The sequence below is a fragment of the Aethalodelphis obliquidens genome, unplaced genomic scaffold (genome assembly GCF_003676395.1).
Source record: "Aethalodelphis obliquidens isolate GAN/ISIS:26980383/991018 unplaced genomic scaffold, ASM367639v1 scaffold36, whole genome shotgun sequence".
Lineage (NCBI taxonomy): Eukaryota > Metazoa > Chordata > Mammalia > Artiodactyla > Delphinidae > Aethalodelphis > Aethalodelphis obliquidens.
This window is the reverse complement of record NW_020837980.1, coordinates 830,814-844,279: the sequence shown is the minus strand read 5'-3', so window position 1 is coordinate 844,279 and position 13,466 is coordinate 830,814. Positions and strand designations below refer to the sequence as shown.

General features: G+C 34.8%; 1 protein-coding gene across 1 annotated transcript in view; it reads right to left on the bottom strand.

Moving 5' to 3' along the window:
* Window positions 1-263: 263 nt before the first annotated feature.
* SYT10 (synaptotagmin 10) overlaps window positions 264-13,466 on the bottom strand; it is a 77,010-nt gene continuing 63,807 nt past the window's right edge. Inside the window, exons 4-7 of the mRNA XM_027129257.1 lie at window positions 10,622-10,742; window positions 5,884-6,055; window positions 3,288-3,417; window positions 264-632 (exon numbers count right to left, since the gene is read on the bottom strand). Of these exons, the coding sequence (XP_026985058.1) occupies window positions 561-632; window positions 3,288-3,417; window positions 5,884-6,055; window positions 10,622-10,742 (495 nt within the window). The 3' untranslated portion in view covers window positions 264-560. The remainder of the gene's footprint in view (window positions 633-3,287; window positions 3,418-5,883; window positions 6,056-10,621; window positions 10,743-13,466) is intronic.

Here is a 13,466-nt window from a genome sequence, read left to right as displayed (position 1 = left end):
TGAGTTTAGCAGAGCCAAACTTCACCAAGAAAAGATTTTGTTGAGAATGAAAGAATATATTATCAGATAAGTAATATTAATTTGATTATTCAAGGATTTAATGCTGTGAGTAAAGTTCAGAATTTCCCTTAAAGTGTATATAGAAACATGTGCACAGCTAGAAATGAACATAGTTTTAATAAAGTCAAAACCATACATATGTGACACGTGCTTCTTTATACAATAGCAGCATTAACTATTTAATTTTAGATAAGTATGGATTATTTTCAAAAAATGTATTCTTTGCTTATGCAAAGAATTCACAACTCAGTGAAAACATTCTTTGTGCTAATTGGCATATGACACAAAGAATAAAAAGCCTTATGTAAGGACCATTTGTATTCAAGTAAAATACATCAAGATGTCCAAAGTTAATAGACAAAAAAGGTAAATAAAAATTGCACATCATTTGTTCATTATCAGGATATATTTTAAATGAGATCAAATCTTCCACTTTTTTTTTTTGATCTGATGAGTACACGGTCCTGGGTCCTTATTATAATGGTCTTATTTTGAAAGCATTATGGTGTGGAAGGTGGTTTCGGAGATGGACAGGATCCTTGACTATCAAAACTGGTTGCCCGGCCAGGTAACTGAAAGATAATAATTTCATAATATATGATCTAGTGTAAAAAATAATAAAGTGGGTAATTGTTGTTACCTTTTAATAGTGAATATTCACCCCTGATATGCAAGCCTCTGAAGAGAAGACATACATAACTACCCATGCCTTTCAAAACTCACCTTCTCAGGTATCATGAGGGGACACAAACATCTAACAGAGATGTAGGTAGCGCATGGTACATAGATGGCATGCAGAGCAACTGCAGATTCATTTCACATTCTATCACAGGCTTTTAGTTCTTATTGTAAAATAACTAATGGTTTACTACAGTCGGGGGCAATTGCTGGGTAAGAACAAGAAGGTTCAAGACACAAGAGACTGCATTCCACTTGCTCTAAGGCAGGAGGTGATTTTTAATAGGAGCAATTAATGAGATGAAAGGGACTGGGAAAATGGGAGCCACGAGTGATAAAGAATAATTTCTCATGGTCTTTAAATATTATGTGTATTTTAAAAGTTTAATTACAATAGAATAAACTTTTGTATCTAGGTACAAGTAGCCAGATTTTCCAAGTGATGCTTTAGTCTCCTCTTACCAACTTACTCAGCTCTTGAATAATTGTTCCCTTCTCATTTTAATCCCTGCTGTGGCAACAAAACATAATTACACATGTACCACATGTACACTTTCCCACAATTCAAAATCCAGCCAGTTGTTAGGTCTCCAGTCCCTATGTTCTGTTTGATCAGTGAATGTAGGTACAGGAGTTGGAAAAAAAGAAGCTATTTGCTAGAGAAAGTATATTTACATAATCTTTTTGGCCCACTTGTCCTCTGATAGTCAGCTGCTAGAGAAATATATCTGGGATATTCTTCTGAGGCCCATATTGTAGCTTATTCTTCCTATATATTCTACGATGACTGAAAAATATTCACAAGTTCTCAGACACAAACACATGCCTATTTCATAGCTCCTCTTCATCATATAAATGTATAACTTCTTATTAAACAGTCATAAGTATAATATGCCTTGGGTCATACAACATCTGTCCTTTCATTAGTTAAAAGTTGTTGGCCACATTATCTCACTTCTCCCTACATCATTCCTATGAACTCTGTAGGGGTGGGCCTTTCTATTTTCATTAAATATGGGAGAATGTAGCTGCAGACAGAGTACGTGGTCTCCCTAGGATTAGAGAGCCAGAGGAGCAAGGGTTAGAATCCATGTCTCCCTTCAGTGTGGTTCTCTGCCCAGAAAAATTTACTCTCATGTCTAGATTCTTAGATTTAATATTCACTTTTCAAACTTTACATGAAAACAAAGATGAGAATCAGGAAATGGATAGTAAAGCAGTAGACTATACTTTAGACAATACACATTGTTGAAATGAAACAACCTTCTCAGGACTCGTTGAGCTATTACTTAGGGGAAAGTGCTGTGTGAATGTGCATTTGCATGTCTGTCTGTCTTTTATGATTTACATTAAATGATGAAGTGAGGTAAAGATTTGGAACATTAATATAATAAAGCAGATATCTTATCTATGGTGACAGTTCACCTCTGTTGTCTGAGCATGTGCTGTTTATACAGTGTTCATCGAATTTTCCCTATAGAGTATTGAGTAACACAGCCAAGGTCACATTTTTGTGATTAAGCTGAACTTAGAACCAAGGCTCACTGACATTTAATTACATTGCTCTGTCTCTCCTATTCAACCCTGTGCTTAGTGACAGAACAAGAAGCAGAATCTTATCCATGGGAGAGATGGCAATGTATCCTTCACTTTCTATGTGGCTATCATAACTTTTTATTAAATTGCATGAATTCCACCCTCTACCATACAACCTTTTATCAACCTGCATTACCTCTCAGTTAATCAGGTCATATAAATGATTTATTTTGAGACTCTTCTCTATTTATTTATTTTGAGACTCTTCAAGAGACTCCCATAGTCTCTGACAACTGCCTTCATGGCTAAAAATCCTGATAGAAACTGGTATTGATACTTCTTCTGGTTAATATAACTATTAATATTAGTTATAATTAGAGCAAACACTGTGCCATACTCTGTACTAAGCACTTAACATTCAGCATTTTATTTAGTTTTACTCTATGAGTTTACTGCTATTACAGAGTGTAATATGTAGTCACACAGCAGAGCCAGGCTTTCAACTCAGACAAAAAATACTTTTAAAAATCTGTGAGCCCTTTTACTTCCTGACCAGAGTCAGTGGATGTATATCTGTCCCCTTACATAGATGAGCTGTATTAGGTGATAGTACCCCTATTTAGGGATTCTGGAGAAGTTTAGGTAGGTGAGGTAGCTGTTTTCACAAAAGAGAAGCAGGAAAATTCAGTTTCCAGTTAGTAATGAATTTACTTGATTGCTCCACCACTCACTGATATAAGTTTTCAGACAATGCAAAGAAAATAATAGGCTTGCAGTTTTTATGGGCTTACTGTAAAGGAATATCAAACTCAGAAAGTTTAGTGGTTTTTAAAAACCAACAAGGCACACAGAACTTTTCATACTGGATGATAGTCTGTGGGGACAAAAGCAAGAACAATATCTATTTTAAAAAATAGGTGAATATACAAAACATTAGTGAAGTGTTAGCAGATAAATAATATTTAAGCAAGAGATAAAGAAGAGAGTAGATGTGAGAGAGTCCCAGAGCTTACCTCCAGCAAGGGGTGCCAATGTGTTATTGGTTTTCGGTGATAGGCCAGCATTTCATTCCAGTGGTCTCGCCCAAGACCCTCAGCGTCCAGTCCTGTTCTACACACTCCTATGACTTCATTGTGTCCTACCCTATGATTTGGAGAATATTTTGCTTTCATTCCAACATTCAAAGATAAGTTTCACACACCTTAAACAGAATTTTAAACTTATGATTAAAAGAGTAGATTTTGTGGTAAGTTCTAGATAATTTTACATATTAAACTACTTCAGATCAAATGAAAAGTCTTAAGTAGGCTAAAATTTACTAAACAGGATCAGCATTCAAAAATGAATCTGTAAAAGGATCACACACAAACCATTTTAGTGCTCTGTAAATTGAGAACATTTCACAATAATAAGAATAGTGTGAATGAGAAATGCCAGCTGGTCCTTACCTACATGATGAGTTTCTTTCTTGGTAGCAGACCCATTAACTTTAAGTGATGTAATTCTAATCTCCTTCTTTCCAAAAGGTTTAATGTTTTATAATGATGCCTACATTTCTTACCAAGAGGTCAATACCCACTTTCTTGTATAAATGACCATAATTAATTGATTCTAAATGATATGTCAGTGAACATTACTGCTTGTATTACAATTAAACAGGGCAGGGCTACATTTTGAACCATGGCATTTGACTTATTATTGCATAGTACCAGAGCATACTGAACAACATTCTTATTTTCTATTCATACCTTGTTTTCATAGCAACAAATCAAAATAATAATGATATTAATATTTTTTAAGAGCTTGTTATGTGCCAGACACTGTTCTAAGTAATTTAAATGTACTGACTCACTTAATCCTCACACCATGGCCATGAATATCATTATCGTCATCTCATTTTACAGACAAAGAAATTAAACACCCAGAAGTTAAGGGACCTGCCTGCCTTTGTACACTTAGTAAGAGACAGAGGCAGGACTTGAATCAAGACAGTTGACTCAAGCATACATATGGTAAGCTGCTTTTCAAGAATGGAATGGAATTTAAAGGCATTTTCTTGAGGATTATTTTGACATACATCTATCTATAAGGAAAGTTTTGAGATGATTTTAGGACATTTCATTACTTTCTTCCTGTCACTGATGTATTAATAGATATGTAGGCTTAGTATCTTTTCTTTTAATATGAAGTTTCCCAAAAAAGCATATTTTAGAAATAACTTTTAATCTTTCTATTTTATATATTGTCAGTGTCCATTTCCCTAAAATTATTTGGGTGACGAATCCTCAGTTGTATTTATCTGCAATCTATGCTGTGAGAAATCAATAGGAGTAATTTTTTGGTAAAGCAGAATAAGGGCTTCTGATGAAAACATTACATTTTTAAAGTCTGCCATTTTAACTAATTCAAGATTTCTCTCTCTCTCTCTTTAAATTGTGTCAACTTGTTTTATAAACTGTGATATAAACTAATTTCAAATAGATGGTATAAATCATTGTATTTTTCAGCGCTTCATTTTTCTAGCTCTAATCCAGAGGATACCATTTTTAATGTCTCTATGTTATAGGGTCTTGGTTACTGCCATTTGCATAATGATATAAAATAGACACTCTTTGAATATTTGTGTATGTGTATTCTGTCCCACTTGTGTTATCATTAGAACAAAATAAGACATTGCCTATGTGCTGATAATTTTGTAGGTTAAACATACAGGATTCCTTTTTGAAAGTCTTATAAAAAGCAAAACAATAAAAAGAAGTATATAGCAAGGATCAAATAAGACATATAAACCTTTAGTGGGACAAAAGTTCAGAGGGAGAAGAGATTGGTTAGCCAAGAAAGACACAGAAGTGGTGCCTTAAGCAGGGCTGTAAAGCATGGGTGAAATGAGATACACAGGTATCTTGTGTAAACGAGATATCTCGCATACACGAGATACCTGTATCTGAAATGTTGATACTGGGCAACATTTCAGAAAAGGAAGGAGTGGGTGCTGCAGCAGGAAGAAGCTTCACAGCTTCACTCGGGAGTTTGCCATTTATTTTGTGAAAGGAGAAGTAATCAAAGTGTGTGAACTGGAAGAACTATCCACAAAGCAATGATTTAAGACTGGTGTGAAAGCCTCAAGGCATAACGCTATGGACACTATTCACCTTCCACTGTTAATACTCACTGATCACAGCTGCACATTACACTGATGTTTTACAAATGGAAAAGTGAATTTCTAAGAGATAACTTGCCCTTTCACAGTGCTAGTTAATGATAGAGCTCAGTATCATGATATTCATATTCCAGCCCAGCTGGGAAAGCAAAATACATTGATTGTAATTTATGTTGTTACTGTAAAAAGACTTCACAAAAGTGCTTCCTATAATGTACCCCATTCTTTCACCATCTGCAGGTATCCTGTCCTTCAACTTAAGAATTATGTCTTTTGGAAAAGATAAAGGATAAATAATAACATAGAATAAAATTAATTTTGAATGAATAATTTTTATTCATTCCAGTTTAAATTAAAACTCTTGTAGCAGTAAATAACCTGAAAAGCTGAATTTGGTCTGCATATGACTAAATGTAGCTGTTATTCAGTGAGTAGAGGGATGAACGTACCTGTCATAATCCATGACTGCAATGGAGAGGCTGACCTGGTCCACATTCTCCGGAGGGATATCAAAAATAATGGCCTCATTGTACACAGGGTTTAGAGTGTTTTTCTTTGTAGTCGTTTTCCTCTTTTTTAATCTTCGACCCTCACACATCAGAGACACTTTGACATAAGGATCTATCACGGGAAGGCAATTTTATTAAAATGAAAGTAATAGTACAAAGCATAAATAAAACTGTGGTTAATTGTTACTAAATAAGAAAAGTAGTATATTAAGTCCTTTAGTGTTACCGGTTTTAAATTCAAATGGCATAATTGGGGGCAATAGACTCTCTAGGACTTCTTACTGAATGGACTAGAAAAGAATTAACTTGATCACTGTGTTTAATACAACAGAGAAAACTCACTAGTTTATCAAGAGCCAGTCTAAACTATAATGCGTCTTTTAGTCACAGCTATTTGAGGACATGTTTTGTCCCAAGTGATTTCTAGGGAATGTAATCCTAACAAGTAAAAATAATTGTATTAAATTTAATTTCCTTCAAAATGATTTAGAATAAGAAGGCTAAAATTTATGAAAGAGCAACATTGTATCTAGATAAGTATATATAATCAGTGAATTGAAATTAGCAAAAACTATGTGGGAATTGTCTTGAATTGTTGGAAAAAGTACTAACCTTAGTACCTTTTTAGTCATAGTGCTTGATAAAGAGTTTGGATTGAAGAAATGATCACTACAAATCATTTATTAAATGCTCAACAGTATACAATGAAAAGGTGATATTTGGTTTACAGATGTTCTCAGGGAAGTTTCCTCATATGAATTGTCTGTATAATGTCAACTGGAAAGGTAAAATTTTAGTCGGGCTATATTTTTATGGGCCAAAGAGGTCAAATAATTGTTAACAAGTTCTGCCCTAGCTGACTGATCTCTACTTTCTTACCCCTGCCACCTTAAGTAGAAAAACTGTTACAGTATTATAGAAAATTATACAATATTTATCAAAAGTTTCTTTAAAAAGCCTTACTTTTTGTATCTTTTTATAAAAAGGAGGCATGGTTTTGGGAGAGGGTATTGGCATTGGGGTGAGTATGCTAGGTGGTCAAAACAATCAGTGTCTGCTCTACCTTCATTTTTTTTTCATTATAGTTACCCTCCAACTGTAGCACCACAACCATCTTTTCTCTCTTTCCATCAATGTAACAAAGTAACAAAACTTATTTCATTAGAATAAGCCAAAAACATGGCAACATTAATTTATTTGAGCAAATGAATGAAATGGTGATTTTTAGGCTCTAGAAAAATGTCTCTGTATATTTCATAAGCATTTGTATCAAGGGGAAAAAACACATTTTATGGCTGGAAATAGGGTATATAGAGGAAAACAAGGTAAAAGGGAAATGTTCAATGGCTGTTTCCTATTTATTTATTTATTTTAACTTTTAATTTTATATTGGAGTACAGTTGATTAACAATGTTGTGTTAGTTTCAGGTGTACAGCAAAGTGATTCAGTTATACGTATACCTGTATCTACTCTTTTACAAATTCTTTTCCCATTTAGGTGTCCCATAATATTGAGCAGAGTTCTCTGTGCTATACAGTAGGTCCTTGTTGGTTATCCATTTTAAATATAGCAGTGTGTACATGTCAATCCCCAAATCCCTAACTATCTGTCCCGCCAACCCTTCCCCTCTGGTAACCATAAGTTCATTCTCTAAGTCTGTGAGTCTGTTTAAATAGAAATATAGATCAATGGAACAGGATAGAAAGCCCAGAAATAAACCCATGCACCTATGGTCAATTGATCTATGACAAAAGAGGCAAGACTATACAATGGAGGAAAGACAGTATCTTCAATAAATGGTGCTGGGAAAATTGGATAGCTACATGCGAAAAAATGAAATTAGAACATTCTTTAACACCGTACACAGAAATAAATTCAAAATGGATTAAAGACCTAAATGTGAGACTGGAAACTATAAAACTCTTAGAGGAAAACATAGGCAGAACACTCTCTGACATATCACAGCAATATCATTTTTGATGCATCTCCCAGAGTAATGGAAATAAAAACAAAAATAAACAAATGGGACCTAATTAAACTCAAAAGACTTTGCATAGCAAAGGAAATGATAAATAAAATGAAAATGAAAATACAATCCACAGAATGGGAGAAAATATATGTAAATGATGTGACCGACAAAGGATTAGTCTCCAAAATTTACAAATAGCTTGTGAAGCTTAATATCATCAAAACAAACTGCCTGATCAAAAAATGGGCAGAAGAGCTAAATAGACTTTTCTCCAAAGAAGACATACAGATGGACAAAAGGCACATGAAAAGATGTTCAGCATCACTAATTATTAGAGAAATGAAAATCAAAACTACAATGAGATATCACCTCACACCAATCAGAATGGCTAACATCAAAAAGTCCACAAACAATAAATGCTGGAGAGGGTATGAAGAGAAGGGAACCCTCCTACACTGTTGGTGGGAATGTAAATTGGTACAGCCACTCTGGAGAACAGTATGGAGGTTCCGTAAAAACTTAAAAATAGAGCTATCTCCTGATCCTCCAATCCCACTCCTGGGCATATATCCAAAGAAAAACATGGTCCAAAAGTATACATGCACCCCGGTGCTCATTACAGCACTATTTACAATAGCCAAGACATGGAAGCAACCTAAACGTCCATCGACAGAGGAATGGATAAAGAAGATGTAGTATATATATACAGTGGAATAATACTCAAAAAAGAATGAAATAATGTCATTTGCATCAACATAGATTGACCTAGAGATATCATACTAAGAAGTGAAGTAAATCAGACAGAGAAAGAGAAGTATCACATGATATCGCTTATACATGGAATCTAAAAAAAATGATACAAATTAACTTATTTATAAAGCAGAAACAGACTCCTATTTACTTTTCAATGTTTTAATAATAGGAAATATGTTCTAAGGAAGAAGCTTATTTTTGTGATATAATTCTATGTATGAGCTTCCAGGCCTAGGCCTCTCATTAACAATGAGAACGAGTCCTAGTTTATTGTTTGCTACTCCCATCATGTCTCTGATGACATTTCTCTACTAGTGACAAGGACAATTTACTGGCTCCTTAGTTGATTCACAAGGCTGTTGTGAAAATTAATGAGGTGATGTTCTCAAAACATGCACTCCTCTGATGAGAAGCTTCATATAAATAAAAAGTAGTCTTGCACTTAATTACAACTTTGATGTTGTTTGCTTGTCTTGAAATTTGGTTCTCTTTTGATACATGGTAGAAAGAGAAAAATAAACAATAATTTGCAGTGTGCGAATTTATTTGCTTTTTTTCTATCTTTATATTTCAACTATGCATTGCAAATTTTAAAAAATGCATAGGAAATTCATGACATAGTTCAAAAATGAGATAGAGGAAGAAGTGCAGTGAGAAGTCTCCCTCCCATCTGTCCCCATACCTCTCCACCACTCAGTTTTTGTGTTATCACTCAAGTATTTCTTCATGCAAATATTAGCAACATAATATATATTCTAAGATTCCTCATTCTTACATAGGAGGGAGCATGATATCCATATTTATGCTGTACCTCTTTTTTTTTTGTGGTACACGGGCCTCTCACTGTTGTGGCCTCCTGTTGCAGAGCACAGGCTCTGGATGCGCAGGCTCAGCGGTCATAGCTCACGGGCCCAGCCGCTCCGCGGCATGTGGGATCTTCCCGTACCGGGGCACGAACCCGTGTGCCCTTCATCGGCAGGCGGACTCTCAACCACTGCGCCACTAGAGAAGCCGTCTTGTACCTCACTTTTTATTCACTTAGTATATCCTGGAGTTCTCTCTACATTAGAACTGAGAGTTTCCTCATACTTTTTGTGATGCAAATTTAGTTTATTTCTTTGTTCTGAAGAACCAAAAAGTTATAGATTCTACTCCCCATGTCATCTTTTACTATATGTCCATTACTATTTCTTATTTGTTTAATTCAACAAATGCTACTGAACTCCCTACTCTGTCTTTATCATTTTTTCTTCCACAGAGCTGTGCCAGAGTTCACCTATTAACTTACAAATAACCCTTCAGAACTGTGGTGATTTAAATGAAGGGATTAAAGAGAATGATGTGATTTTACCTCTTTAACAAAGTTAGCACAAGAGAAATTTCTTCAAGAATATCTTTAAGAAGCTTTAAGGAGTGTTTATTTACTTTATTATTGCTTTCAGTCCCTGTTGTTGTCCAAATTTTTAGTTAGAAAGGTGGTAAGAGAGCAAATGCAAATGGTGGTCTTGGAATGTTGTTATTTCTTTGCAGATCAGGTGAGGGAGATAAATTCAGTCTAAATATGTCTTCCTAGGACTCTTACTTGTAGAGTAACACAAGTTTAAATTGAATGGCTTAAAGTCCAAGGATATTCCTTTATAAGCAACTGACTAGTTGGAAGCAGGGAAGTGTATAGTAAATAATGCATGTTTGAGAAAGAACTAAATCAGTAGAGAAAGAAATAAAAATAAAAACCCAAGTTCAAAGTCTATCTATTTGATAATACTTTTTAAAAATTTCATAATGATAATGTAAACTAAAGAGGTGTTTGGAGCACTTTATTTGGTAATCTCTTTTCTACTTTTATAGTGTCCCACGACAGACAAATGAACTCAGTAATTCAAGAGCCATATATAACTTTGTCTATGTGGAATATTTTATTTGGGAATGAACCCACTAGCCAATTGTGTGCATACCTGATGAGCCGGTGATATCCATAGCTTTCAGATTTCTGCACTTGATGACTGTCAATGTCATACGTCCAGCAGTTGGCAAATAACAAAGGGAAAACATGATTTCACCCAGGTCTATACTTTCCTAGAAAGGCAATTGGTAATGTTAGCAATTTCAAATACCAGATATTGAAAACAAAATATAATAGAGTGAAAAATCGCTTTAGTGGAATATTTGAATGCCATTTTAAATTGTTTTATTGAGGATACAGATTGCATTGCAAAAAAGCTGTAATAGAGTAAGAAAAAAGAGTATATCCCAGTTGCTCATTTGATATATCCACTTGTATTTCTAACAGGAAACTCAAACTTAACACAGTCAAAATCAAACTGCTGATTCTATTCATTCCCAATCATCTTCTGAAACCAATTCCTCTGTCATCTTTCCAAAATCAGGAAATGATATCATAATTCACCCAAAGGCTATAGGCAAAAACCTAGCAGTCACTTTCATTCTTCTTTTTCTCTCACCCTTAACACATCGAACGCATGTCTTGTCTACATTATCTACAAAACATGTACGAAATTACTGACTTTCTTTTCAGCTCTATTACTATCATTGAAACCAATATCACTTCTTGCCAGGATTACTTCAGTAGTCTCTAAAACTGATCTCAAAAGCAAAGTGATCACTTATGAAATGCAAATCACATTATTTCACTTTCCTGCTTAAAACCATCTAAAGGCTCACAACTATATTGGAATAAAATTCAAATTCTTTACCTAGGCATATAAATGGGATAATTATAAATCCTGGTAATCTAAGAAATTGCAGATTTATACCTACTGCCCTGATATAATTATTAAGAATGTCTATTTCCATTATTAAATATGTGTTTGTTTAGATAATGCATTACAAAGTCATACATATAAGGAGGCCCCATGTGATCTGGACCCACCTATCACTCTATTAATCTCTTGCCTCTCCCTCAGCTCACTCTTATGCAGGCACAAGAGATTTTTTTCTGTTATTCAATCAAATGACATTTGTTCCTGCTTTTGACCTTTGCATTTTCTTTTTGTCTCTCATATCTTTACATGGCTGACTCCTCCTCACCATGTAGGACTCAGCTCAAACAGCATCTCTTCAGTGAGGCCTTCCCTCTTCCTATCCTATACCCACCTCATTCACATATCCTTCACATTTTTTTCATAGCACTTCTCATCAACAGAAATTACCTTTTACATTTATTTTTTGTTTCCCCAATTCCAATATATAAGGTCTAGGAGAGCACGGCTCTTATTTATCTTATTTTCACACTTAATGAAGGTACATAGCTGGCCTTCAGTGCAGTTTTTGAAGAAATGAAAAGATTATTAATTAATCTGGATAAAAGCTGACCTGCTTTGTTTCATTTGTAAAATAAAACTGTCCACAGTACCCAAGTATAGATAAATTTGCTGTGAGTGGCTGCATAGATGGTGGACAAATGAAAATGAGTGTGAACAATGCACATTTAGGATGCTTCTCAAAGAGCTGTTTAAAGGAATTAAATCAAATTATTCCTGGTAAGAGCTGGAGGAACTGGGCTCTGGGACTTCAGACTATACTACAAAGCTACAGTAATCAAGACAGTATGGTACTAGCACAAAAACAGAAATATAGATCAATGAACAGCATTGAAAGCCCCAAGATGAACCCATGCACATATGGTCACCTTATTTTTGATAAAGGAGGCAAGAATATACAATGGAGAAAAGACAGCCTCGTCAATAAGTGGTGCTGCGAAAACTGGACAGATACATGTAGAAGAATGAAATTAGAACACTCCCTAACACTATACACAAAAATAAACTCAAAATGGATTAAAGACCTAAATGTAAGGCCAGACACTATAAAACACTTAGAGGAAATCATAGGCAGAACACTCTATAACATAAATCACAGCAAGATCCTTTTTGACCCACCTCCTAGAGAAATGGAAATAAAAACAAAAATAAACAAATGGGACTTAATGAAACTTAAAAGCTTTTGCACAGCAAAGGAAAACATAAAGAAGATGAAAAGACAACCCTCAGAATGGGAGAAAATATTTGCAAATGAAGCAACTGACAAAGGATTAATCTCCCAAATATACAAGCAGCTCATGCAGCTCAATATCAAAAAAACAAGCAACCCAAACCAAAAATGGGCAGAAGACCTAAACAGACATTACTCCAAAGAAGATATACAGATTGCCAACAAACACATGAAAGGATGCTCAACATCACTAATCATTAGAGAAATGCATATCAAAACTACAATGAGTTATCACCTCACACCAGTCAGAATGGCCATTATCAAAAAATCTAGAAACAATAAATGCTGGAGAGGGTGTGGAGAAAAGCGTACCCTCTCGCACTGTTGGTGAGAATGTAAATTGATACAGCCACTATGGAGAACAGTATGGAGGTTCCTTAAAAAACTAAAAATAGAACTACCATACGACCCAGCAATCGCACTACTGGGCATATACCCTGAGAAAACCATAATTCAAAAGGACACATGTACCACAATGTTCATTGCAGCTCTATTTACAATAGCCACGACATGGAAGCAACCTAAGTGTCCATTGACAGATGAATGGATAAAGAAGATGTGGCACATATATACAATGGAATATTACTCAACCAAAAGAAGAAACAAAACTGAGTTATTTGTAGTGAGGTGGATGGACCTAAAGTCTGTCAAACAGAGTGAATAAGTCAGAAAGAAAAAAACAAATACCATATGCTAACACATATATATGGAATCTTAAAAAAAATGGTTCTGAAGAATCTAGGGGCAGGACAGGAATAAAGATGCAGACATAGAGAATGGACTTGAGGA